Consider the following 21,458-nt stretch of genomic DNA (forward strand, 5'->3'; position numbering starts at 1 on the left):
AGGAATGACTTGGTGCTTGTGACAAATGCAGAAAGGGGCTTAGCTTGACGACATCCAGGTGGAAGCATGTTCTACTTGTCTGCTGCCAAAAATGAAATAGCATTCAGGCCTTATCGAGACTTAGCTCTGGGTAGGTTCAGAGCGGCTGAAGTTTGACCGCGGGTAGCAGCATTTGTGCTGCATGATGCAGTGCGGAGGGGTAAATAACTTGCTTAAAAGAGGACTGGTGCAACGAGATAGACACCTAAAAACAAACACAAACAGCTTCAAGTTTACACGGCGAGAGAAATTATACAGGTTATATTTGATGAGAATGAAATCGATAGAAGTATACTGATCATGGCCAAACACTCGCCTTAGGCACTTATTACTGGTTGACTCAAGTTTGTCTCGGAGTTTAGCAGACAAGCAGTGAACACAACATGTGCTGGCATAGTCCAAGGTACTCTGGAAAATTGTCAGGTAAAACATGCGGTGGCTGGTCATGGAGACATCGCGGCGCCCGTGGCGGAATGAGGTAATCTTGCACTGTGCCTTGGCGCACACTAGTTCAATCTGCTGCTCGAAGCTGAGCGACGAGTCCAATAGGAGGCCAAGGAACAGAAAATGGCTGGACTCGGAGATTACAGTGCATTTGCAGGTGATGCTGGGGATCACGTCCAGTTGCGCAGTAGATCGTCTGAGCAGCAGTAGCTAAGACGTTTTGGGATTCAGCACCAGTAACCAATTGCTGAGGAAGTCCTTCAGATTCAAGAGATCTGACTGCAGCATTCTGAGCACGGTAGAAGCCTTGCGACCAATGACGTAGAACGCGATGTCGTCCGCAAACAGGAGAGCACGGCAATGTTGAAATTTCTGAGGGGTACGGCGGATATAAATGCAGAAATGTAAGGTGCCTAACACAGAGCCTTGTGGTAAACCACGTGAGCAGGGCTCTGTACTGCCTCGGGCATCCCCGACAACGACCTGCTGGGTTCTCCCATTAAGGTAGTCTGCGAACCAACGCAATGCCACACCTCCGACGCCAACTGAAGCCAGTTCCTGCACGAGCTTGCTATGCTGAACGTGGTAGAAGGCCTTGCTCATGTCCACAAACAAGGCTTCACACAGCTGCTTCTTGTCCAAGGCCTACGGCCAATCGTTTATTGCATACGGCAAAAGGTCTTCACAGGTGTGATTGCGTCTGTAAGCAAACTGCTCCTCCAGTAGCGCACCGAGGTCCGGATGATTGTCGAAGAATGCCACAAGTTGTCGATGTACCACCTTTTCAAGCACTTTGGATATCACTGGCAAAAGTGACACCGGTCGGTAGTTGGAGCCAATTGTTGCGTCGCCAGCTTTGTAGAGTGGGCACACGTGTGCATGCTTAAAATCACTTTGAACTTGGCCTGTAGGTAGATACTTATTGATGATAGCGGTGAGTGGGCCAGCGATGTCTGTGCGGCATACTTTGAGGAGACATGATGGTATTTCATCGGAACCTTGTGCTTTGTGGCTGTACAATGACTTCAAGACATCTTCAACATACTCTACTGTGACTGGCGTAAACTCGTCGACAGTGGGAATGTCGCCTGGTGGGCTCGGTAGAACAAGTTCAGACGGTCTTGCAGGATCACAAACTACGGTTGCAAATGTGGCTGTAAGGTCGGATATAGTCGCCGTAGGTAAGGACTAAGGATTTGATTCTTCCCGTCCTGCAAGCTTGTTCAGGAATAGCCACTGGGCTCTGGGTTTGCGTTTGCGGGTGTTGAAGGCCTTCACGCAGTATTCTGTTTTGAATTTCTTATTCAAGAGGGTTCCCTCGCGCCGTGTTGCCCGGTACTGCTGGAGGAGGGGGCCGTCGGCTGGGTTCCTTCGTAATTTCCTGTGCAAGTTTATTCGAAGCTGAAGAAACTTCTTCAAGTGTGGCGTAACCCGTGGTTGCCGACGAGGCCTGCCAAGTCCAGACACCTTGAGCTGAGTGATAAGGGATTTTATTTCCAGAACATGTCTCAAACAATTGGAAAAAATGCTTCACTTGACCGTCCAGGCTGGTGGGCGACTCCCAAGTTCTGAAACTTGCACTGATTTCCTGGCCACATTGGTCGAAATCCATAGAATGGGGTGCAGGCTTCCGAATCCGCCTGTGAGTCTGCGCAGGAATGGGCTCAAGGTCTTGAAAGGCACATTGGACAATGATGAGATCGTGATCACTTACACCGTTCAGTGAGACTACGTCCGCCTTGACTACAGGGGAGCCGTCAGTAACCAGAGCAAGACCTAGGCAAGTGCGTGCTAAACGAGTGGGTTCAGTGATAACATTTCTGAGGTGATGTTCCGCACAGACACGCTGTAGATGGCGATATCCTGGAGTCGTTGGCTGGAGAACATCAGTAACGAAGTCGCCTAGGATTAATGCGTTCGGAGTTTGAAGGGCTAAGTCAAGTTCAGAGCTCAACTTGTCCCAGAAATCCACTGTGGCAGACGGCGGGCGATACAAGGTGGACACACTACTGTCTGTTGCACGTGGCTTGGTAGCAAGACGGAAACGCACTGTTAATATCTCTACAGTGGATCATGTAGATCGTTGGATCACGGTTCCAGCAAAGTGAGAATGAACATAAATGCAGACACCGCCACCATGTATAGTGCGAGCCAGCGAGCCAAGCGGTTCTACCCTCACTTCTATTCTTTTAATTAAGGCAGCGCTTCGGAGCTGTTGTGTGCCCTAGGAAAATTCAACGCTTACCTCCTTGAACAGGGCTGTTCTGAGTACAAACGAAATTTCCTGGATTGCCGCTTGATCCGCAATCATCGCGCCATTGACATGTTGAGCGTCCAAAACCTTGTTTGCTCGCTGGAACGCTCCGTCTGTAGAGATGCTCAATGTCAGCACCTCGTCACATGCGGATCCAGCTGCAATGGCAAGCAAGGAATTTCGTTTGTACTTAGAAAAGTCCTGTCTACGGAAGTATTAGTTAGCGTAGAAATTTTCGAGGGCACTCGACAGCTCCAGTGCGCTGACTGAAGAGGACTCAAGCGCAGCACCGAGTACTGCTACTTTTACCGTACATGTAAGTATCGAAAAGTGGTGATTATAAGTGGTGATTATAAGTGGTGATTATGAGGTAAGTGGTGAATTTTTGTGGTGAATATTGAGCAATATTCACCACTTATGAAGATGGTCAAATGGGGCAAGAACGACACTAGTGGAAGAACATAGAAGGGGTGAAGAGAGTGGGTGCGATAGTGAGAGCGTGAGAGAGAGAGAGAGAGTGAGAGCGAGCGAGAGAGAGAGAGGGAAAGCACAACGGCGCCAAACCGGGTACAGGTGGCCCCATGTTGACACACAACTCGTGGAACTGTTTTTATAGAATTTGGACAGGTAACACTTGTGCTCGTGTCGGCATTTCGATACCAACTACGACTTTTTGTCGATGTTCACCGTGTCTGCTTCTAGTGTCTCCAACTTCTCAGCAAAGTGGACAGCGTTCAAGTAGCCCGGGACCGTGATGATGGCGGACGACGGCCCATTTGACAGACCGTGGAGTGTTCTTTTGCTCGACCTTTCATATGCTCCTGGATAGTTTGGTGCTTTCTGCCATTTTCTCATGCCTTGTCTCGGTCGCGTGGTTGTTGTATCTCTGCTTAAAGAGTGTTTCCGCAAAGCCGAGGTTGTGGTTTCGCTGCTCTCTTCCTGTGTACTGTACTGTTGCCTTGTACACGATGCATCGTACTTGGAGGTCCCCGTCCAGTGAGCAGGTCCTTTTTTCGGCAGCTACATCGTTTGTCAGGGACGTTCTTGTCCTGTGTTTGTCTCTTCCGTTGAACATGGATATTATTGCACGAAAGATGCTGCAACAGTGAAGAAATTGTCTGCTCTGAACGTAGAAGCTCCTGCTTCCTGCGGACTGACTAGACACTTGACCGACTCACGACTGCGTCCGGAGCACACTACAAAACCATCGTGCTCTATACCCGGCTAACAATTCGGCGACCCTGGATGCAGACAAAATGGTCAATATCAACACAAGATCGGAGCTGGTTTCGAATTTTGGACACGAAAACAAATTTTACTTGTCTAAAATATTCACCATCAGTTACATGATTGGCTTTTAGACATGGCGCTACCTGTACCAGGTTTGGCGTCACGGTGCTTTCTCTCTCCCTCTTCATGCCTGATACAGTATGTCGTTGCGGTACTGTCGCAATCGCCCTCGATTACTCAGTGGCACTGCCCTGTTATCGCCTCTATTCTCATATTTATTCGTTAACTGTCATAAATAATTCAACTGCACTTTCCCATAGACACATCTACACTTCACACATACAGACTTTATTCCACACTAGCACAAAATAGCTAGACCCGCTTGTCGAGGATTCGATTGAAAATGCTGCTATCTGATGATTGCTGAAATGCGTGAAATGTAAAGTTACATCTGCACAGCCTTTCGCCTCTGTCGTGTGTTGAGTTCTCCACCTGGAGCAGCCTATATTGGCCTTTTTTGCACATGCATATAAGCATGAGTCAAGTGTCGAGCAGTCTTGTCTACTAAGGGTTTGCATTCATGAACATAATATTATATAGAGCGCTCTGATCTTACAAGCACCATCAGTTTAGACGCAAGTACAGTGAAGCTTTGCTTTCACGTGCGAGTGAAATGGTGAATTAAATTGCCACCTCGGTACATTCGGGAACTTACCATTCGCCAACACCGAAGAACACTATCCCGTGCCCTATTTCTCTTTCAAATACATTCAGGTATATCCGCGGTCTTCGTTTTTGGGAATTGTGGTTTACAGAGTAAATGGAATGTCCAATTTAATCAGAGGAGTGGCCCGTACCGATCTAGATCAATAGAGATATTCCTTCAGTTTAATCAATGGATATAGACCTACCTTTAGGCACATATCGTTGACAGAGGAACCAAATTTGAAAGTTGTTTATCCAGTTCACTAAGCCCTTGTTTGGATCCAAATACCCATAAGTATAACTAGAATTTTTAACCGGAAGTGTATACTCGGATGACCAGGGAAGTCTCGTCGTACGGGTGGACGATGCCACTTCCCATTTCCAAGCACTCCAATTTCCAGCTGTCCATGTACCAGTCAAGCCTACCCACACAGCGGAAGTTCCCTTCACTGCCAGGTTTGCACACGTCACCTGAGCCATTGTGTGCACAGTCGCTAGTGATCCGCCATATGATTGACATTCTGCTTTTGCTTCTGTCCACGTTTTCCGTTCATTATGAAAGGTCCAATCGACTTGCCATGTGCGAGCACTGGTTAGAGGACAGGCATCCCAGTTCACTACACAGAATAACAAATTATGCAGAAGCAAACACGAGTATATGTATATGGGAGCAGTGTAAATAGAAAAAGGAACGAAATGAAGATTGGAACAAGATCGGATGATGATGGTGGTGAGCGCAGGGGTGGAGAGGGAGGGTTCTGTTGATTGCGAACATTGTACAGATCCCGATACTTCGAAGTATTATTGTGGATCCCGGGAAGTATTTAAGAGAGCATGTCGGAGAAAACCAGAGCATATATGCAAATCGATCTCTCAGATTTCAACCAAATTTTGCAGGTAGGTTTGCTTTGGGGTGTAGATCGACATTCCAAAGCTCGCGCAAAATCTTTTGAAGGGAACCATGCCATTGGCATACCTCTCAATATTGGCCCAATATTGGCACGATTTATGGTTCTACAAACGTGCCACGGCCCAGCGTACAAGAACAAGCTACGAACAAAACTCCATCACGCCAACATAACCTCACCTTAGAAGAGTTCTTGGGGCAGCACCACTTAGCCACGCCAGCATCCAAGAAGACGAGGGCAATCATTCCTTGACGCCACAAATGATCGTCTTGAAAATAGCCAAATTACAAGCGCTGATAAAACAGCCAGCTTCGTCTTCAGTTAGCAAACACTATACACCTGTGGATAGTAAAACGCCTCTTCTAGTACTGAGGACATGTCCCCATCATCCTTTTTGGATTTTCTTGAAATAAACAATTTTGAATTGTTCCACTCGACCATTCTGAAATACCTCCCAACTCATACCTGCGCAGGAAAGCTCGCCCCTCCGAGACGTCTAGTCAGTAATTTATACTCCAACACCACTCCCAACGCTGAAGAACAAAGTGTATTGTTGACCCTCACAAGGAAAAGCAGCGGTGTTCACTTGTCACTCCAAACGACAAGCTTCTCCTTGCGCCACCAACATTTTTCGGTGCAACATGTTAACAGTTATGGAAAAGTGACTGAATTTTGCGTGTAGTTTTAGGATTTTACTGCAAGAGGAATGATAAAATCACGTGCTTCGTGACACAAGAATGCCAAGTCTCGTAGATCACGGTTCAGCAGTTGTTCCGAGTCACCATGGTCACCTTGATCAAGCGCACCTGCACTTACATCGATCACCCGTTGATCTAGATCGGATGAAGTGCATCTTAATGTCCAGCTCAAGAGAGCGCATGTCATGTTTTAGGCCTTTTAGCTGGGACTTTCACTCAACATGCAGCACACAGACTAGGACGAGTAGGGTCAAATCACGTTGTTCATGACGCGAGAAATCTGCCATGTGGGCCCGCCACATTCCCCATGCAACCAGTGCATACATGCAGGCCACGCGCTGGTCAACTCCAAGCGACCTTGATGGCATGGACAACGGTCAATCCTTGCTGTTGCAGATCTACGTGGATCATCAGGATGCAAACTAACCGTAGTACCTGTTGAACCATGTTCGGGATGAGCGAGGTAAGTGTGAAAAAATGAATCCCTGTTCTTTCGCCAAGAGGAAATATCTCAAAGAATTCTTGCCAATGCAATACTGCTAGTGCTATAACGATAGTTGCTGAATGTTCTGAGCAGAGCATGCAAGAAATATAATGCATCTTACCTCCTCCCTCATGGTCCGTTTCGAATAGCGCCTCGTGAACGATCGCGATCATGTGCATTGTGTCGCGCACCAGGAAACATTATTCTACGTCACGATGCACGTGATTTCTTCATTCCTCTTGAAGTAAAATCCAAAAACTACACGCAAAAATTCAGTAACTTTTGCATCAACTGTTCACCGAAAAATGTTGGTGGCGCAAGGAGAAGCTTGTCGTTTGGAGTGACAAGTGATCACCGTTACTCCTGTGCGCTGATACATAGGAGAAAAGAAACATGTGCATCCAAGAGGGAAGCACCGGCTTTGCCAGCGATAATGGGGAGAATTGGAGATTGGGATAGGACAAAACAATAGTAAAAGCAGTGCACCGTAGGAAGATGGAGTGAACTGATAATCGGATTTTAAGGCTGAGCGAAGGGGATCAAAGAGGGGTAGATGGTAGCTGGAGTGCGGTCAGTATAATTAGGCTGGTGTGTTGGCAGAGATCATAGCCTGTCTGTGGTCCACTCCCACTTGCTGCGCCGCAAGTGGTCGGTGACGTTTTTCTTGAACGTGTGCATAACTCTGCGAGAAGGGGGAGACTGCAGAAGGGTAGGTGGGCGCTGATTCCACGTTGCGAATAGAGAGTGGGGAAATGAGCGGAGCGTGTTGTTTCGTGCCTGACGAATACTGGTGAGTTGCGATGGATGATGTGTTGCTTATCTGGTTGTCTCACGAGCAGACATGCGGCATTGCGGCGCGGCTGCTGATGGTGGCAGAATGGCTTTCACCATTTCTGGACCCTCCACAAAGTGCAACTTGTACAGAAAGCAGAGCCCTGCTACGGTACGGCGAATGTCGAGGCTCGGGAGGTATGATCCATCTCCAATTATGTGCAGGGCACGGCGCTGGATGGCAGTGAGGCGGGCCAAGGTAGTGGGGGCTGCGCTCATCCACACCAGCATGCCATACTCTAATACAGGGCGGACAAAGCCACGGTACACGATTGCCCAGTGCTTTGGGTCTAGCACAGCCGATGCCTTACGGACGAAGCCGAGCCGCTGGGCTCCGCGTACTGCAAGCTGTCGGATATGGCTGCGGAATGCCAGCTGCCTGTCGAAGGTGACGCCAAGAAGCTTGAGCTCCTTGGAAGCGTATTGCGGTCGGGGGGGGGGGGGGGTGGTGGCTGATGGTCAATGCCTGCGACTTTGTGGGCTACAACTTGATCCTCCACCTGCTTCCCCATGCCGCCAGTGAGTCTACTGCCTACTGCCAGTACTGGAGAATTGATGTCTCTTCTGGCAGTCTGAGTCGGGTGGTGATGCACTTGTAGAGAGTTGTGTCGTCGGTGTATACAGCCAGAGTCGCCCCATCAGGCAGGTGGTCTTCTGCGTCGTTGACGTTTTTTTGTTTTTGTTTTTTTTCTACAAAATCCACATATCTCCAGACACTGGGGTGAATGATGGACTGTGGTGGTGGGGCCCATTAAGCTCCGCCGACCAGAGGTCTAGGCTTCATAGCTCCATGGACGCACCAAAGGGATATTGGGTGGGGAGGATTAAATTGAAAAAAAAACAGAAGAAAGCAAATGGAAAGATTGCATTGCTCAGTGAGCAAAAGAATAAGTTGAGTATTGAGGTGAACGCTGTTCGACTTTTAAATTCAAGAGGAGACTGCCCGTGAGCAGAGATTACATGTATGTCCAAGCAGGGTAGGACACTGTACCCTCTTATTCGCGTATGCTATGAGTGGCCCAGTGCCAGTTCGTTCTGAGGAGATGGTGATAAGCTGCTGTCTTGAACTTTTGGATGTTCTTTGGGTGAAATGAGTGGGGAATGATAGAGGTAGGCAGCTGGTTCCAAATTGGGATGACGGAGTGGGGAAAGGCTCGGCTCACATTGTTCCGGGAATTGGCAGGAAGAACATTCTGTAACTGATGGGGATTCGCGGTGGACAGTCGTACAGCCTGGCGGGTGAGGCGTGTGGTCCTGGGTTGGTGTGTCGGGGTGGAGCCATTCTCGAGAGAAGAGCGGGAGAATTATCGCAAAGGGCTTTATACAGGAGGCAGAGGGCAGCGATGGTGCGGCGAATTATGAGGCTAGGAAGCCAGCATTGCCGATGTATTGCCTTGATGGCTCGCTCCTGCACCCAGTCCAGCCGATTCAAATGGGAAGGAGCTGCCCCCATCCAGACGATTGGGCAGTACTCCATAACCGGCCGGACAAAGGCTTTGTAGGCTCGAAGCCGGGCAGGAATAGTCAGCAAGTGAAATGCCTTGCGCAAGGCTCCAAGTCTCTGCGTTGCTCGGACTACAACAGTTCGGATATGCTGGCTGAATTTTAGCTGATGGTCAAACGTGACGCCGAGTATTTTGATGGAGGGCTGCTCCTGGACAGGAGTTCCATTGAAGACAATGGGGGGTATTGGCCAGTCCCGACGTTGGTGGGAAATTGTAAGGGCCTGAGATTTGGCTGGCTCAAACTGCACTTTCCAATCCGAGCCCCAACTGGATACTAGGTCGACAGCAGCCTGGAGTACTCTAGCGTTGTCAGGAACAGCAGCGAGCGTTGCATGTTCGGCGTATAGGGTTGTGTCATCGGCGAATGAGGCAAGGTTGGAGCCGATTGGGAGGTGGTCTTCAAGGTCGTTGACGTAGACCAAGAATAAGGTGGGGCCCAGGATACTGCCCTGTGGTACTCCAGCCTTAACTGGGCGTCTGGCTGATGTCTGGCCGGAGATGAGGACTTGAAGTGTGCGGTTGCAGAGGTAGTCTTGGAGCCACCGATGCAGGTCTCCCGAGATGCCATACACTCTAGCCTTGTGCAACACACCAGTGTGAGACACCCGGTCAAATGCTCCAGCAATGTCGATGGCCAGCACTCGAGAAGCTCCTTTATCTCCGGCGGTGTGCACCCACTTGTGGTGGAGAGCAGTCAGCAGGTCTGCTGCACTGTGGCCGCGACGGAATCCAAATTGCCGTTTTGACAGGACGTGATTCGTCTCCATGAAGTTGCTCATTGCCCTGTTGACTATGGTCTCCATGACCTTGGAGAGGATGCTCAGTAACGACACTGGTCGATAGTTTGATCGCGACGATTTACACTTGCGCTGGTGGACTGCAACTACGTTTGCAACCTTCCACTGTTGTGGCTGGATACCGGAGCGAAGACAGCATGTAAATAGTTTTAAAAACGGCCGTGCCAATTCTGCAGAGCACCGTACAGAAGGAAGAGGGTGGGGCCGAGGATGCTGCCCTGTGACACGCCAGATTGGATTCGGTGGGTCGGTGAAGACTGGCCACCTATGACGACACGGATGTGGCGGTCTTTCAGGTAACTCCGGAGCCAGGCAGGGAGGAGGCCACTTATGCCGCACTGCTTAGCCTTGTGGAGGACGCCGTTGTGCGAGACCTTGTCGAAGGCCTCGGCAATATCTACTGCGAGTACCCTGAGGAGGCCTCCACTGGCAGCTGATTGCACTCGTCTTCTGGAATGCTGGCGTGGCTAAGTGGTGCTGCCCTAAGAACTCTTCTAAGGTGAGGTAATGTTGGCTTGATGGAGTTTTGTTCGTAGCTTGTTCTTGTACGCTGTGTCGTGGCTCGTTTGTAGACCCCTAAATCGTGCCAATATTGGGCCAATATCGAGGGGTATGCCAATTTCATGTTTTCCTTCAAAAGATTCTGTGCGGGCTTTTGAATGTCGATCTACACCCCAAAGCAAACCTACCTGCAAAATTTGAGCGAAATCTGAGAGATCGACTTGCACATATATTCTGGTTTTCTCAGACATGCTCTCTTCATTAATTTGTGAGAAACCCAAGGTACTGTGATGTATACAAGTATTGTGTTTTTGTGTATGCTACTTGTGCTTGTACACTCAATGGTGGAGTCCCTAATTCGCGTAACCCTGGATTATGCATTCCGAAGAAGCACTTTTCCGCACTCAACGTCCTCACTTTAAGAAATGGCGCCTTACACTCTTTTACCACCCTGAAACGGGATTTTGATCGCGTGTTATTTATAGTGGTGAATACAACAGACATCTCCATATACTGTACTCGCGCAAATAGAGCCATCTCTTGGACAGTTCACTTTTTCTCAAGTTATGCCCCAATGTCTAAGAGACAGTAAAAACACCAAGCTCCCTCTCTCTCTCTTGATTAGTATAATCCCCTTCCTCCCCTCAACCCCTCCCCCCGTAGTTTCAGGATCAAAATCTCAGCTCGCGTTGTCGTATCGATGAATCGTAGTAGTTTACAGTAAGCTTTCGGCTCGGTGTTTTCTTAGGCGTCTGCCCTTAGAATATTCCCTTAGTACCCTCTTTCGAACAGCTCCCTCTTTTGAATAGTGCTCCCCCCATATGTACTGGACAAAAATATGTTCCCCAGGGTGACTGTTAGCGCGAAAACATAATATTATAGATTCTTTCCTGAGAAGGAAATAGAATGAAATGATAAAAGTAAAGAAAGACAAAATTGCAACTGTTAGCGCAAGGAAATCCGCACGTTCATTTTCTGGAAGTTATCACACGCTTCTCCCTGTCTTCGCCCTATACTTGGGTTCTAACTTTTTCTCCTTTGGTCCAATTTCGTCATCACTGCCCACCGGACTTAGAATAGAGGTTATGCCATCTGTCAATGCCCTCTTAACGCTCCTCACACTGTCGGAGCCTCTTCTCCACGTGTTCCATCTACATATCGCCTTCAAATCAGTACCGAATTTCTTTGGCGATAAAGGTGACTTCCAAATAAGGGCCCGGTCACACATGCACTCGAAAGTAGCGTATACGCTGAAGCGAGGTCGCAGGAGCGAAAAATGGCATGGCAACGGCGAAAAGCGGAACTTCCGCTTCAGCGGAAACTCCAATCCGCTTCCTCTAAAATTTTCGAAGCGAGACTGTCGCTTCTGCGGATTCGCTTCAGCGGAAAACACCACGGTCTGCTGTATATGGCCTTGCTACGAGAAATTTGTATGCATATGATGTCCATGCAACAAAACTGTGTGCAAGCTAAGGAAAAATTCGTAGGAGTAGGAAGCAAGTTTTTAGCTCCTGCCTTTCCATCTATGGAATAGCCTTTCGGCCACTTTTGTAAGTATAGGTGGACCTGGAACTAGTCCCAACCCTAATATGGTGGAGAACTCAAATATGGACCTGGCCTTGCTGCTGGATGGGGAGATTCGTGACTTGGCCAAAAAGTCAGGACTTGCAGGTGTGGACTCGTTGGCCCGACCGGACCTTGTACTTCAACTTCGCGCCATGGACATCGGCAAATCAGGTATGCCAGCGCTAGTGAGCTCTATCAGTGCACTGTCCTCGACTATCACTGCATTAACTGTGGAAATGGTATCCCTCAGGGAGGACAGGGATAGGGAAGTTAGAGAAATGAAAGCAACCATTGATGGCCTCGTGGCGAAGATGACACACCTTGAGGAAGGCGGGAGTCCAAACCTGATTGCACAATCTACAACCCCGAGTACAACGTACAGTAGTGTAGCTAGTTCAGGTAGTACAGGGGCTGGGGTGAGGGAAACCGTCACTCGGACTCGTACTCCCCCCAACGCACACTCTACCAACCGTACCCGCACTACCCAAACATCGACACATGTACACCAGACCTCATCACGCACTGAAACACCACCGGCTGCACCAACCAGATCAACATTGGCTACAACTAGTACAAGTGAAAATACGGGAAGCAGTTCGGATGGCTGGGCCGAAGTTGTACGGCGTCGGGTCACGTCCCGGTACGTGAAGCCTGTGGCCCCAGCTAACCCCAACATCCTTACAGGCGTAGAAAAAGTCGCGAAATCTGTGTTCTACGTGGGCAATGTCCACATGGAGTGTAGCGCTAACGCAATTACTGACTGGTGCAAGGACCGTGAGGTTGAGGTGCTTAATTGCAGTATTAGCGAATCCCGGACCTTTGGCACAGCATATGCACGACTGACTGTCCTAGCGACGGATGAAGGCAAAATACTCAGTGCAGGATTTTGGCCGGCAACAATTAGCCACACCGTCCGTAAGTGGCGCTTTGCCGACGGTACCAATGTGACTGAACGTGGTGGTGATAGTTCCTCGTCATAATCATGTTGTCTATGTCTTCCCTCAACTTGCATGCTACCCCATTCTACCCCAGATCAGGATCCGACCTAACGCTGATAACCATGAATTGTCGGTCTCTCGTCAATAAATTAGCTGAACTTTCGATTGTTCTGGAGAGCACTAAGCCAAGTATTGTTTGCCTCACGGAGACCTGGCTGTGCCCATCTGTTTCCGTGCATGTACCGGGCTATTCCTGTTTCAGAAGAGACAGACCAGCACACGAGAACAGAAATGCACACTCTTTCACTAGAGGATATGGTGGTGTCGCGGTGCTTGTCCGGACTGATGCTTTTCAGCATATTCTCCACAGACCCGACCTGCAGCGTCAGGGCTGTGAATCTACCTGGGTGGAAGTTAAGTCTCAATGCACCCCTAACCCTATTCTTGTATGTTACATGTATCGACCCCCTTCCCAAACGGCGGAACAATTGTCCTTCTTCTCGGATATGCTGGTCGATGCTATACAGTCCTCTTGCTATGACGAGTGTGACTTCTTCCTGACGGGGGATTTTAATGCCAAACATAATGATTGGTGCTCTTCTGACTCCACCTCTACAGCCGGTACCAACCTACAGACAGTTTTTGCAATGCTTGGGCTCCAACAACTAGTGAGGTTCCCAACATACACTTCATCAGCGGGTGCCAACTCATGTCTTGACTTGTTGGTAACCAACAAACCCCAACATGTCCTCTCAGTCGACCACGCAGCTCCTCTTGGCACATCTGATCATCTGCAGGTTGTTTTTACGCTCAACTATGCATCGTGCTCGACACCACAAGCGACTGCTAAATCGTCCCTCCATCCAAAGGCTCAGTACAGGTATAAACAAGTGCCTACCCGTGTCTGGCAGGTTGTGAATGAAGACTTGTCTAGGTTGGACTGGTCATTACTTCATCGGCATTCTGATGTTGATGATGCCATTGTCCTGTTTGATGCTTTACTACAGTCAGCATTCCATCGTCATCTGTTGCCTTACAAAGTTATTCCGCGGACAGGAGACTACATTAGGCCTCGTCCTACTATGCGGGATGCATCCCGACCCTGGATCACTCCGGACCTCAAGTGTGCTGTGAAACTGAAGCGAGATTTGTATAGCATTTATAGGAAGTATCCAACCAGTGAAAACTTCATTGCCTTTAAGCGCAAGCGTAACGAAGTGAAATGTTTGTCACGTACCCTCCATCGTCAGTATGTACAGTCGGTTCATGCCACCCTGTCGTCCCATGATCGCCCTAGTCTCCATCAATTTCTCCGCCATCTCCGTAAGAACTGTAGTCGGGAGCCGATCCGATCAATGACAGCTTCAGACGGCACGGTAGCAACAGATCCCGCAGACATAGCAGACATATTGAACACGCAGTTTACGTCGTTTGGACTTCCTGACGACCCTACGTGGCCTATACCACCACTCAACCCTTCACCCTCAATACCTGCGTCCCTCCTATCATTGTCGACTGGTACAGCCCAAGTGAGGAAATATCTCCGTAATCTGAAAACTGGCAAGTCCCCTGGTCAAGACGGAATTACCAACGAAGTTTGGAGAGCTCTTGCTCCGTCTGTTGCCTATCCTGTGTCAATTATCTTGAATATGTCATTTCGTGAAGGGAAATTCCCAGCCATGTGGAAAACTGCGGTAGTCGTGGCCACCTACAAAAATAGAGGACCACGCACCACCCCCAGCAACTATCGCCCTATCTCATTGCTCTCTACTTTATCAAAAGTGTGCGAACGTGTTGTATATGACATCATTTATGATCATGTTCGCATTTCACTTTCGCCAGCACAGTCGGGCTTTTGTCGGGGTGACTCCACCAGGTACCAGGTTACCCGCCTCGTGCAAGACATCCACACTGCCCGGAACGCCCATAACCATGTTGGTTTAGTTTTCTTCGATCTCGCAAAGGCCTTCGACACTGTTTGGCACAGGGGTCTCTTAGCTAAGCTGCGAACAGTATATCGCATTGATGGCAAGGCTATCGGCTGGCTCTCATCGTATCTCTCTAACCGACATCAGCTTGTACGCCTCTCAACTGTGTTATCGGAGCCTTTACCCGTTACTTCTGGAGTCCCCCAGGGTTCAATCCTTGGGCCACTGCTATTTCTCCTGTATATTAATGACCTCCCCAATATTGCCCCTGGTGTCAGCCTTTTCGCTGACGACACAGCTCTGCTTTGCTCCAATGCTTGCCCTTTACGCCTGCACGAAGCCATGCAAGATAGCATTGGGAAAGTTATAACCTGGATGCATGATTGGAAGTTGCAGCCAAACGTTGATAAAACGGCAGCTATGTACATTTCCCCTTCTCCCCCTTCCCTGCCACTTTGTTTTCCTTCTTCAAGTGTTGCTATTCGCATTGTTGAAGAGCATAAGCATCTTGGCGTTATTATTGACTCTAAATTGTCGTGGTCACCCCATGTGCAGTATGTCTGCAAGCGCACAAGCTCCATCCTTGGGGCTCTTCAAGCCCACTGCAGACATCTTCCTCTTTCTTGCAAACGCTTGTTTTATCGTTGCTATATATTGCCCTTACTTGACTACTGTGATACTGCTTGGTGTGGCATAACTACTACTGTATTGAACAAGCTAGAAACCCATAACCGCATGCTCCTTAAAATCTTATTTAGCAAAGATCGTCGCTTTCCCTCCGCTAGTCTTTACGAAATTGCCAAGATCAGTCCCCTTTCCACTCGACATAAGTACCACCTCTGTGTTCTCATACATAAAATATTACTAAATAAAATACCCTTGCATATGCAGGCTTATAATTGGTTCTCCGAAACACGGAACACCCGGAACTCACTCAGTCTCCCACGCGCTGCCTCCACCCTATTCACTAGATCCCCGATCTTTGCTGGCTATGTGTTTTGGGCAACATTACCAACGCAGGCCAAGACCAGCACGTTGATGGATAATTTTATTGCTAAAATCTCTGCTCAATTATAGTTTTCATGTATATCCTGCTGGTTTGTCTCCTCCTTTGCCTTCTTTGCCTCTTATTTGTATTCTTTTATCTGTTTTACTGCTGTGGTTGGCTTTCACCCTTGTCTCAGTTTTATTGGCCGTCATCATGATGTGCCATGAGATAATGATATAAATACAAAATACAAAAGATAGTCATTGACCACGTCTATTCCCCGTACCGTATGCACCACAGTCTCATTTTCCGCCAAAGTAGTTGTGCCCTGTTTGTATGTGTGACCACACACACGTGGTTTCGCTGGAGCGACACCAGGCTCGCTGCCGCCGAACCTCGTCGCCGAAGCGAATCCCAGTGCATGTGTGACCGGGCCCTTAGTTTGTTCCTCTGCCATGCTCGCTTCGATCCTGGCGTAGTCGTCAAATGTTGTGAACCCTTCTGATTCTCTAAATTGTCAGGAACGAACGGCCACACGGCACGAGGACAACTATTTATTCTTCAACAGTATTTTTCACTTCGATCAACTTATAACTAACACTAAAACCATCAGGTAGTTGTAGCGCGAAAATGACAGCGTATATCAGAAAAGCATACACATACAACATACAAATACAGCGCACACAGCAAATCGCACGTAGCGCATGTAGCGTATGCCCCGTCGTAAACATCAGCGGCACGGCGGGGTCGAGATACAACTGCATTAAAACGAACACAATGTCTCAATCGAGAAGGCCTTTCACACTTGAGAACTTCTGGGTTAATGACAGCCATGGTATTATTATTATTATCATTATTTCACAATCACGATGACATAGTGCCAATAAGCATGTGATGCGGGCGATTTTAACCAGCCATGGTGGGGACAACTGAGAAAAAGAAGGAGAAGAAAAAGAGAAAAGAAAACAAAACAAAAGGAGTACTATAGGAACCTGGAGAGAGCAGTATGAAGATTAGGCTAGCAATGGAAAACAACGAATTCAATTCAATTCAACTTAGGCCGCGGGCAGAATGGAACAAAATGCAGCGAAGGTGTCACGAGACTTTACCTCCTGCGGAAGCCGAGACCAATGAGAATAGGACTTGAACAGAGGGGATTTTAAAAGGATCGATGACCTGGCAAGTGGGAAATGGAGAGAACATCTAGTACGCGAGCTATTATTGAACCAGCTTAAATGCGCAAGTGCATGAGGAGGAGCAAGTTGAAGGTTAATACGGTGAATGAATTTGCATGCCGAGTGGGGAAAGCGTTCTGAGAGAGGGGAAGAGGAAGCCAAAGTGTATAGCGTCTGAGAGCAGGTCAGAGGGGGCATGCGAAATATTAATCGAAGTAATTTACGGTGGGTGACTTCTACCCGATGCAAAAGAGCGGAGGATAGACCGGAGGACCAAACGAGAGAGCAGTAATCAAACAAAGGAAGAACATAAGAGTGATACATTTGTATTCGACAACCATGGTGTAGATGGGAGATGTGAGGAGAAATGCAGCCTATCGCGAAGCAAACTCGCTTTTCAATATAGGTTACGTGCGAATCCCAGGAAAAGTGTTCATCAAGAAATATACCAAGGTGTTTGTGATTTTTAACAATGTTGATAGCAATGGGATCATCAGGGAAAGTAAAAAGCCGAGTCGTAAGGAGGGCGAGGTCACTGGAGGGTCGTGGGGGGATACAAAGGATTGCCGTTTTCGACACATTGGGGCGGAGTTTCCACTTCGACATCCAGCGCACAACTTGATTAATGTGATACTGTAGCGAGTCGCAGGCTTGCAATAAGCCTGGCTCGGTTATATGGAGCGCTGTATCGTCCGCGTAGAGTGAGGTATGATCTAAACCTGCCAAATCATTAACGTATACGATGAACAATAGAGGCCCAAAGATAGAGCCCTGGGGCACTCCAGAATGGACTGTTAGAGGGGCGGACAGGGCATGTCCAATTCGGACACTCTGTCGACGTTCAGTGAGATAGCTGGTGAGCCACTGCAGACACGTCCCGGCTACGCCAAACGCTGCTAACTTATGGAGGAGACCCCTTGTCCAGACAGTGTCAAATGCTTTGCTGAGGTCGAAAAAACATAGGAGGCTAAATTGCTTCTGATCCTTGCATTCATATAGCTTCTGCACAAGCCTCAGCAACTGCCAGGCGGTCGAATCGCCTCGCCGAAATCCAGACTGTGACGGGTCAAGGACCGGGTTCACATGTTGGTATAAGTGGCCAAATGCCACACGTTCACAGAGCTTTGAAATGGTGGAAAGGAGTGAAATCGGCCGGTAATTGGATGCAGACAGTTTACTGCCTTTATTCTTGTAAATAGGCACAACCACAGCTGCCTTCCAGACATCAGGGAAGATTCCGGTGGCGAAGGACTGGTTGAAAACTAGGCTGAGACGGATAGCTATACTAGGAGACAGGGCTTTTAGCAGTTCATGGGATATGCCATCTGCACCTGCCGCCTTCTTGGGCTTTAGGCGACGGATGTGGTGGGCAATGGCGGTGGGAGTAGTGCTAAAAGAGGGTAGTGCTGGGAGCCCGTGGTGTGGAATACCAGGGAGAGACCATGCAGGATCATCCGGTGTTCCAAAGCTGATGAATTGGCGATTCAGAGCATTGGCAATCTGGGTAGGGTCGTTGTGTACTGTGTTATTTTCATGGAGTTCAGTGATGATAGGGTTTCCAACAGGGGTCGGCGAACGAAGCTGCTTAACAAACTTGAACAAACTAGGGGTGGATGCAATAATGGATGAGGGGTTAGTGCTAATGGAGGACACATACTGGCGGGGAGCCTCTCTAGATAGGATTCGTGCTCTGTTACGTTCGCACTTGTAATGCTCGTGATTGCTAGGGGTAGGATACTTGCGATACAAGCTGTACGAGTCTCGCTTCCTCTCCAGCTGAGCTTTAACAGCACGTGTCAGCCACGGGGGACTTGGTGTACGTCGTCTAGGGGCTGAAGAGCGCGACCGGGTGGGTAGGAAAGCGGAGCATAGACTATGAAGGATGTCATAAAATGCTGGAGCAGTACGGTTTGGATCTCCAAGCTTCAACTGGAGAGCAGCATGCCAGTTCAAATTAGCAATGGATTCATTTAGAGCAACTAGGTGAGTGGGAAGAATGGAGGAGATGTCAAACTGACTGAAGTCAGGTATCTGGAAGGAATGGGAGGGCAGTGTAGTGTTGGGTGCAGGTGGTGATGCGGTGCATGTCGGGATGCACAAACGGCCGAGAACAATTGAGTGGTCCGACTGACCGAGAGGGGCTGAGGGGCGCGGATCGCAGATGCTGGCTGCAGTGTCAGTGATCATCAGGTCCAGAGCAGCCTCATTGCCTTTGTGGGAGCGGTGGGTCGAGAATGTGACGTGTTGCTGCAAGGCAAACATGTCAAGAAGACATGAAAGGTGGTGGCCTGCAGTGTCTGTTGTTGTTCCATACCAGGTGGAAGATTTAGCATAGAAATCTCACATGATGAGGACTGGCGAGCCAGGGGTCCGTATTTTAGTCAAGCAGCTTTGAAACGAGGCGTAAAAGTTATCTATCACCGACGGGTCGGTGGACGGTGGGCGGTAGACAGCCGCAATTTGGATGGGCTGCTGGCGCGTGGGGCAAGCAGAGGTTCCAGTGGATGGCGATATCTCTACCCAGGTAGCTTCGAATTGCGGAAGATGTAGGTCTGTACGGTGGGTAATAGGACCAATGCACTTGATTTTACTAAGATAGCAACACAGCCATAGGCCAGGAAGTCATTGGTGTTAATTTTATTCTCGGAGGTGGGTCGATCCCTTCGAAAACATTCATAGCCTGGGAAGGAGAGGGAAATTTGTGGACACAACCAGGTTTCAGTTATGCAAACAACAAAGGGACAGCTGGTCGTGAGAAAGTCGGATAGCTCAGCAGATTTGTTTCTAAGGGAACGTGCATTGATACAGGCTACGGGAAAGGAGGCTAGGGGCGTTGAAGGATAGAAGGGTGTTGCGTTAGGGTCAAGTTGAGGTGTTGGTTTACTCATTGTTCAGATTCAGCCTGGTCAGTGTGGAACCTCCATTTCCGGATACTAATTTTGTCAGGCCAGAAACCAGGCCCTTGGATCTTGTCTACACAGTTCTCTCCCACAACCAAGTGGGCATAAGGTAGATTGCCCGATGACAAGGGACAGCTGGCCCAGGTTTGTTGGGGTTGGGTTTGCAAATCTTTATTTTACACACGCATTTTCTGATTTCTTCTCCAGCGTATGATTTATTGCATTTTAATCCATTGTGTTAATTTGCTCAAAAAAGAGGCCTGGATAGCTGGCCCATGCTTGACCAGCCACATTGCTAAGCTGTCACATTGTGTGCCTGCGTAGCGGGTTCTTACTGACCTCATTGCGCTATGTGATTCACCTTCACATCAGGCAGCTGCTGGGTCAGCTGCCCCATGTTAATGTCTTTGTAGGGCTGTGTTCCCAATAAAAAAATAAATAAAATATAAAAAATGTCGGTCATACCGATGTAGTGCAAGACTCTGTCGTTCTTCCATAGGCCCATCGCCAGGATGATAATCAACATAAGTACAGCTGCAGTGAGGTATCATTCTCCCACGTCAGGCTCCATGCGAAGACTTTCAAGAAGAAGATTGCCTCATGAGTCCAGCGGGGACGAAATGTGCCTTACAATCGAGCTACTAGTATGTCGTTGCTGTGTGATCTACTTTCTACTTTATTGAGTATCATAAACCATTCATCGACTAGGCGCCAGGCGTGAAGGGATATTGGTGGTGAAGGTAAGCAGTGCCAGAGTAACTTTGCAGCGTAGAGAGGGCGTATGGGCAGGCGTGTAACCATCGCCATATTGACCGGTGTGTATTTATCACCATATTCATCAACAATAATACTCATAAAAAGGACACACTTCAGGCTCATTACAAACATCTTGAAAGTTTTTGTCTTCACAAGTATACTTTCAAGCCTTCTCATCAGATGAAATACAGGCAAGGGAAAAGGAACAGGAATAGTGGATTAAATACAGTAAGAAGGTAGTAAAACAGCGCAAAAAAAGAAAGAAAGAAAGAAGATAGCTAAAGTAAACAGCGAAAATTGCAATAATGACACAAAGGTGCAAATGCAAGAAAACTCAATAAGCGCGACATGTAGTGCGAGTTCATCAATATAAGTACATTTGAATTGGAGTCTTCAAATTTATTGTCCCAAGTCCTGGTCCGTGTGAAGACATCCAATAAGAAGATATCCTAATTGGACCAGCGGGGACGAAACGTGCGTCTTTATCGGGCTATGTCATTGCTGTGTCATCTACAATTCGCCGTGCGCTACCTGATGTACCAGCCTGCTATGGCAGATACCACTAAACATGGATTGACCAGGCGCCAGTCGCGAACTAATGGTGGTGGGAAGAAGAGGAGCTCTGTGCCACAGTACCTTTGCAGCGTAGGGAGAGTGTGTGCACAGGCGTGTGTCTTATCGTAATGTTAACTTAATCAACATAATTACAGCTGCATTGGAGTCTAGAACCCCCTTCTCCTTAATCAAGCTCCGTGTGAAGATATCCAAGAAGAAGATTGCCTGATGATTGAGGATGACTGTCTGCAAAGGA

The 21,458-nt window shown here is 48.4% G+C and overlaps 1 protein-coding gene across 2 annotated transcripts in view; it reads right to left on the bottom strand.

Annotated features, from left to right (window-relative positions):
* LOC135825691 (uncharacterized) overlaps window positions 1-5,228 on the bottom strand; it is a 77,150-nt gene extending 71,922 nt beyond the window's left edge. The window contains exon 1 of one of the 2 annotated variants that reach the window (XM_065338308.1): window positions 4,879-5,228. In XM_065338308.1, the coding sequence (XP_065194380.1) occupies window positions 4,879-5,152 (274 nt within the window). In that variant the 5' untranslated portion in view covers window positions 5,153-5,228. The remainder of the gene's footprint in view (window positions 1-4,878) is intronic. The other variant, XM_065338309.1, reaches the window with a different exon arrangement.
* Between the last annotated feature and the right edge of the window lie 16,230 nt (window positions 5,229-21,458).

Source organism: Sycon ciliatum, chromosome 10, assembly GCF_964019385.1.
Source record: "Sycon ciliatum chromosome 10, ocSycCili1.1, whole genome shotgun sequence".
NCBI lineage: Eukaryota > Metazoa > Porifera > Calcarea > Leucosolenida > Sycettidae > Sycon > Sycon ciliatum.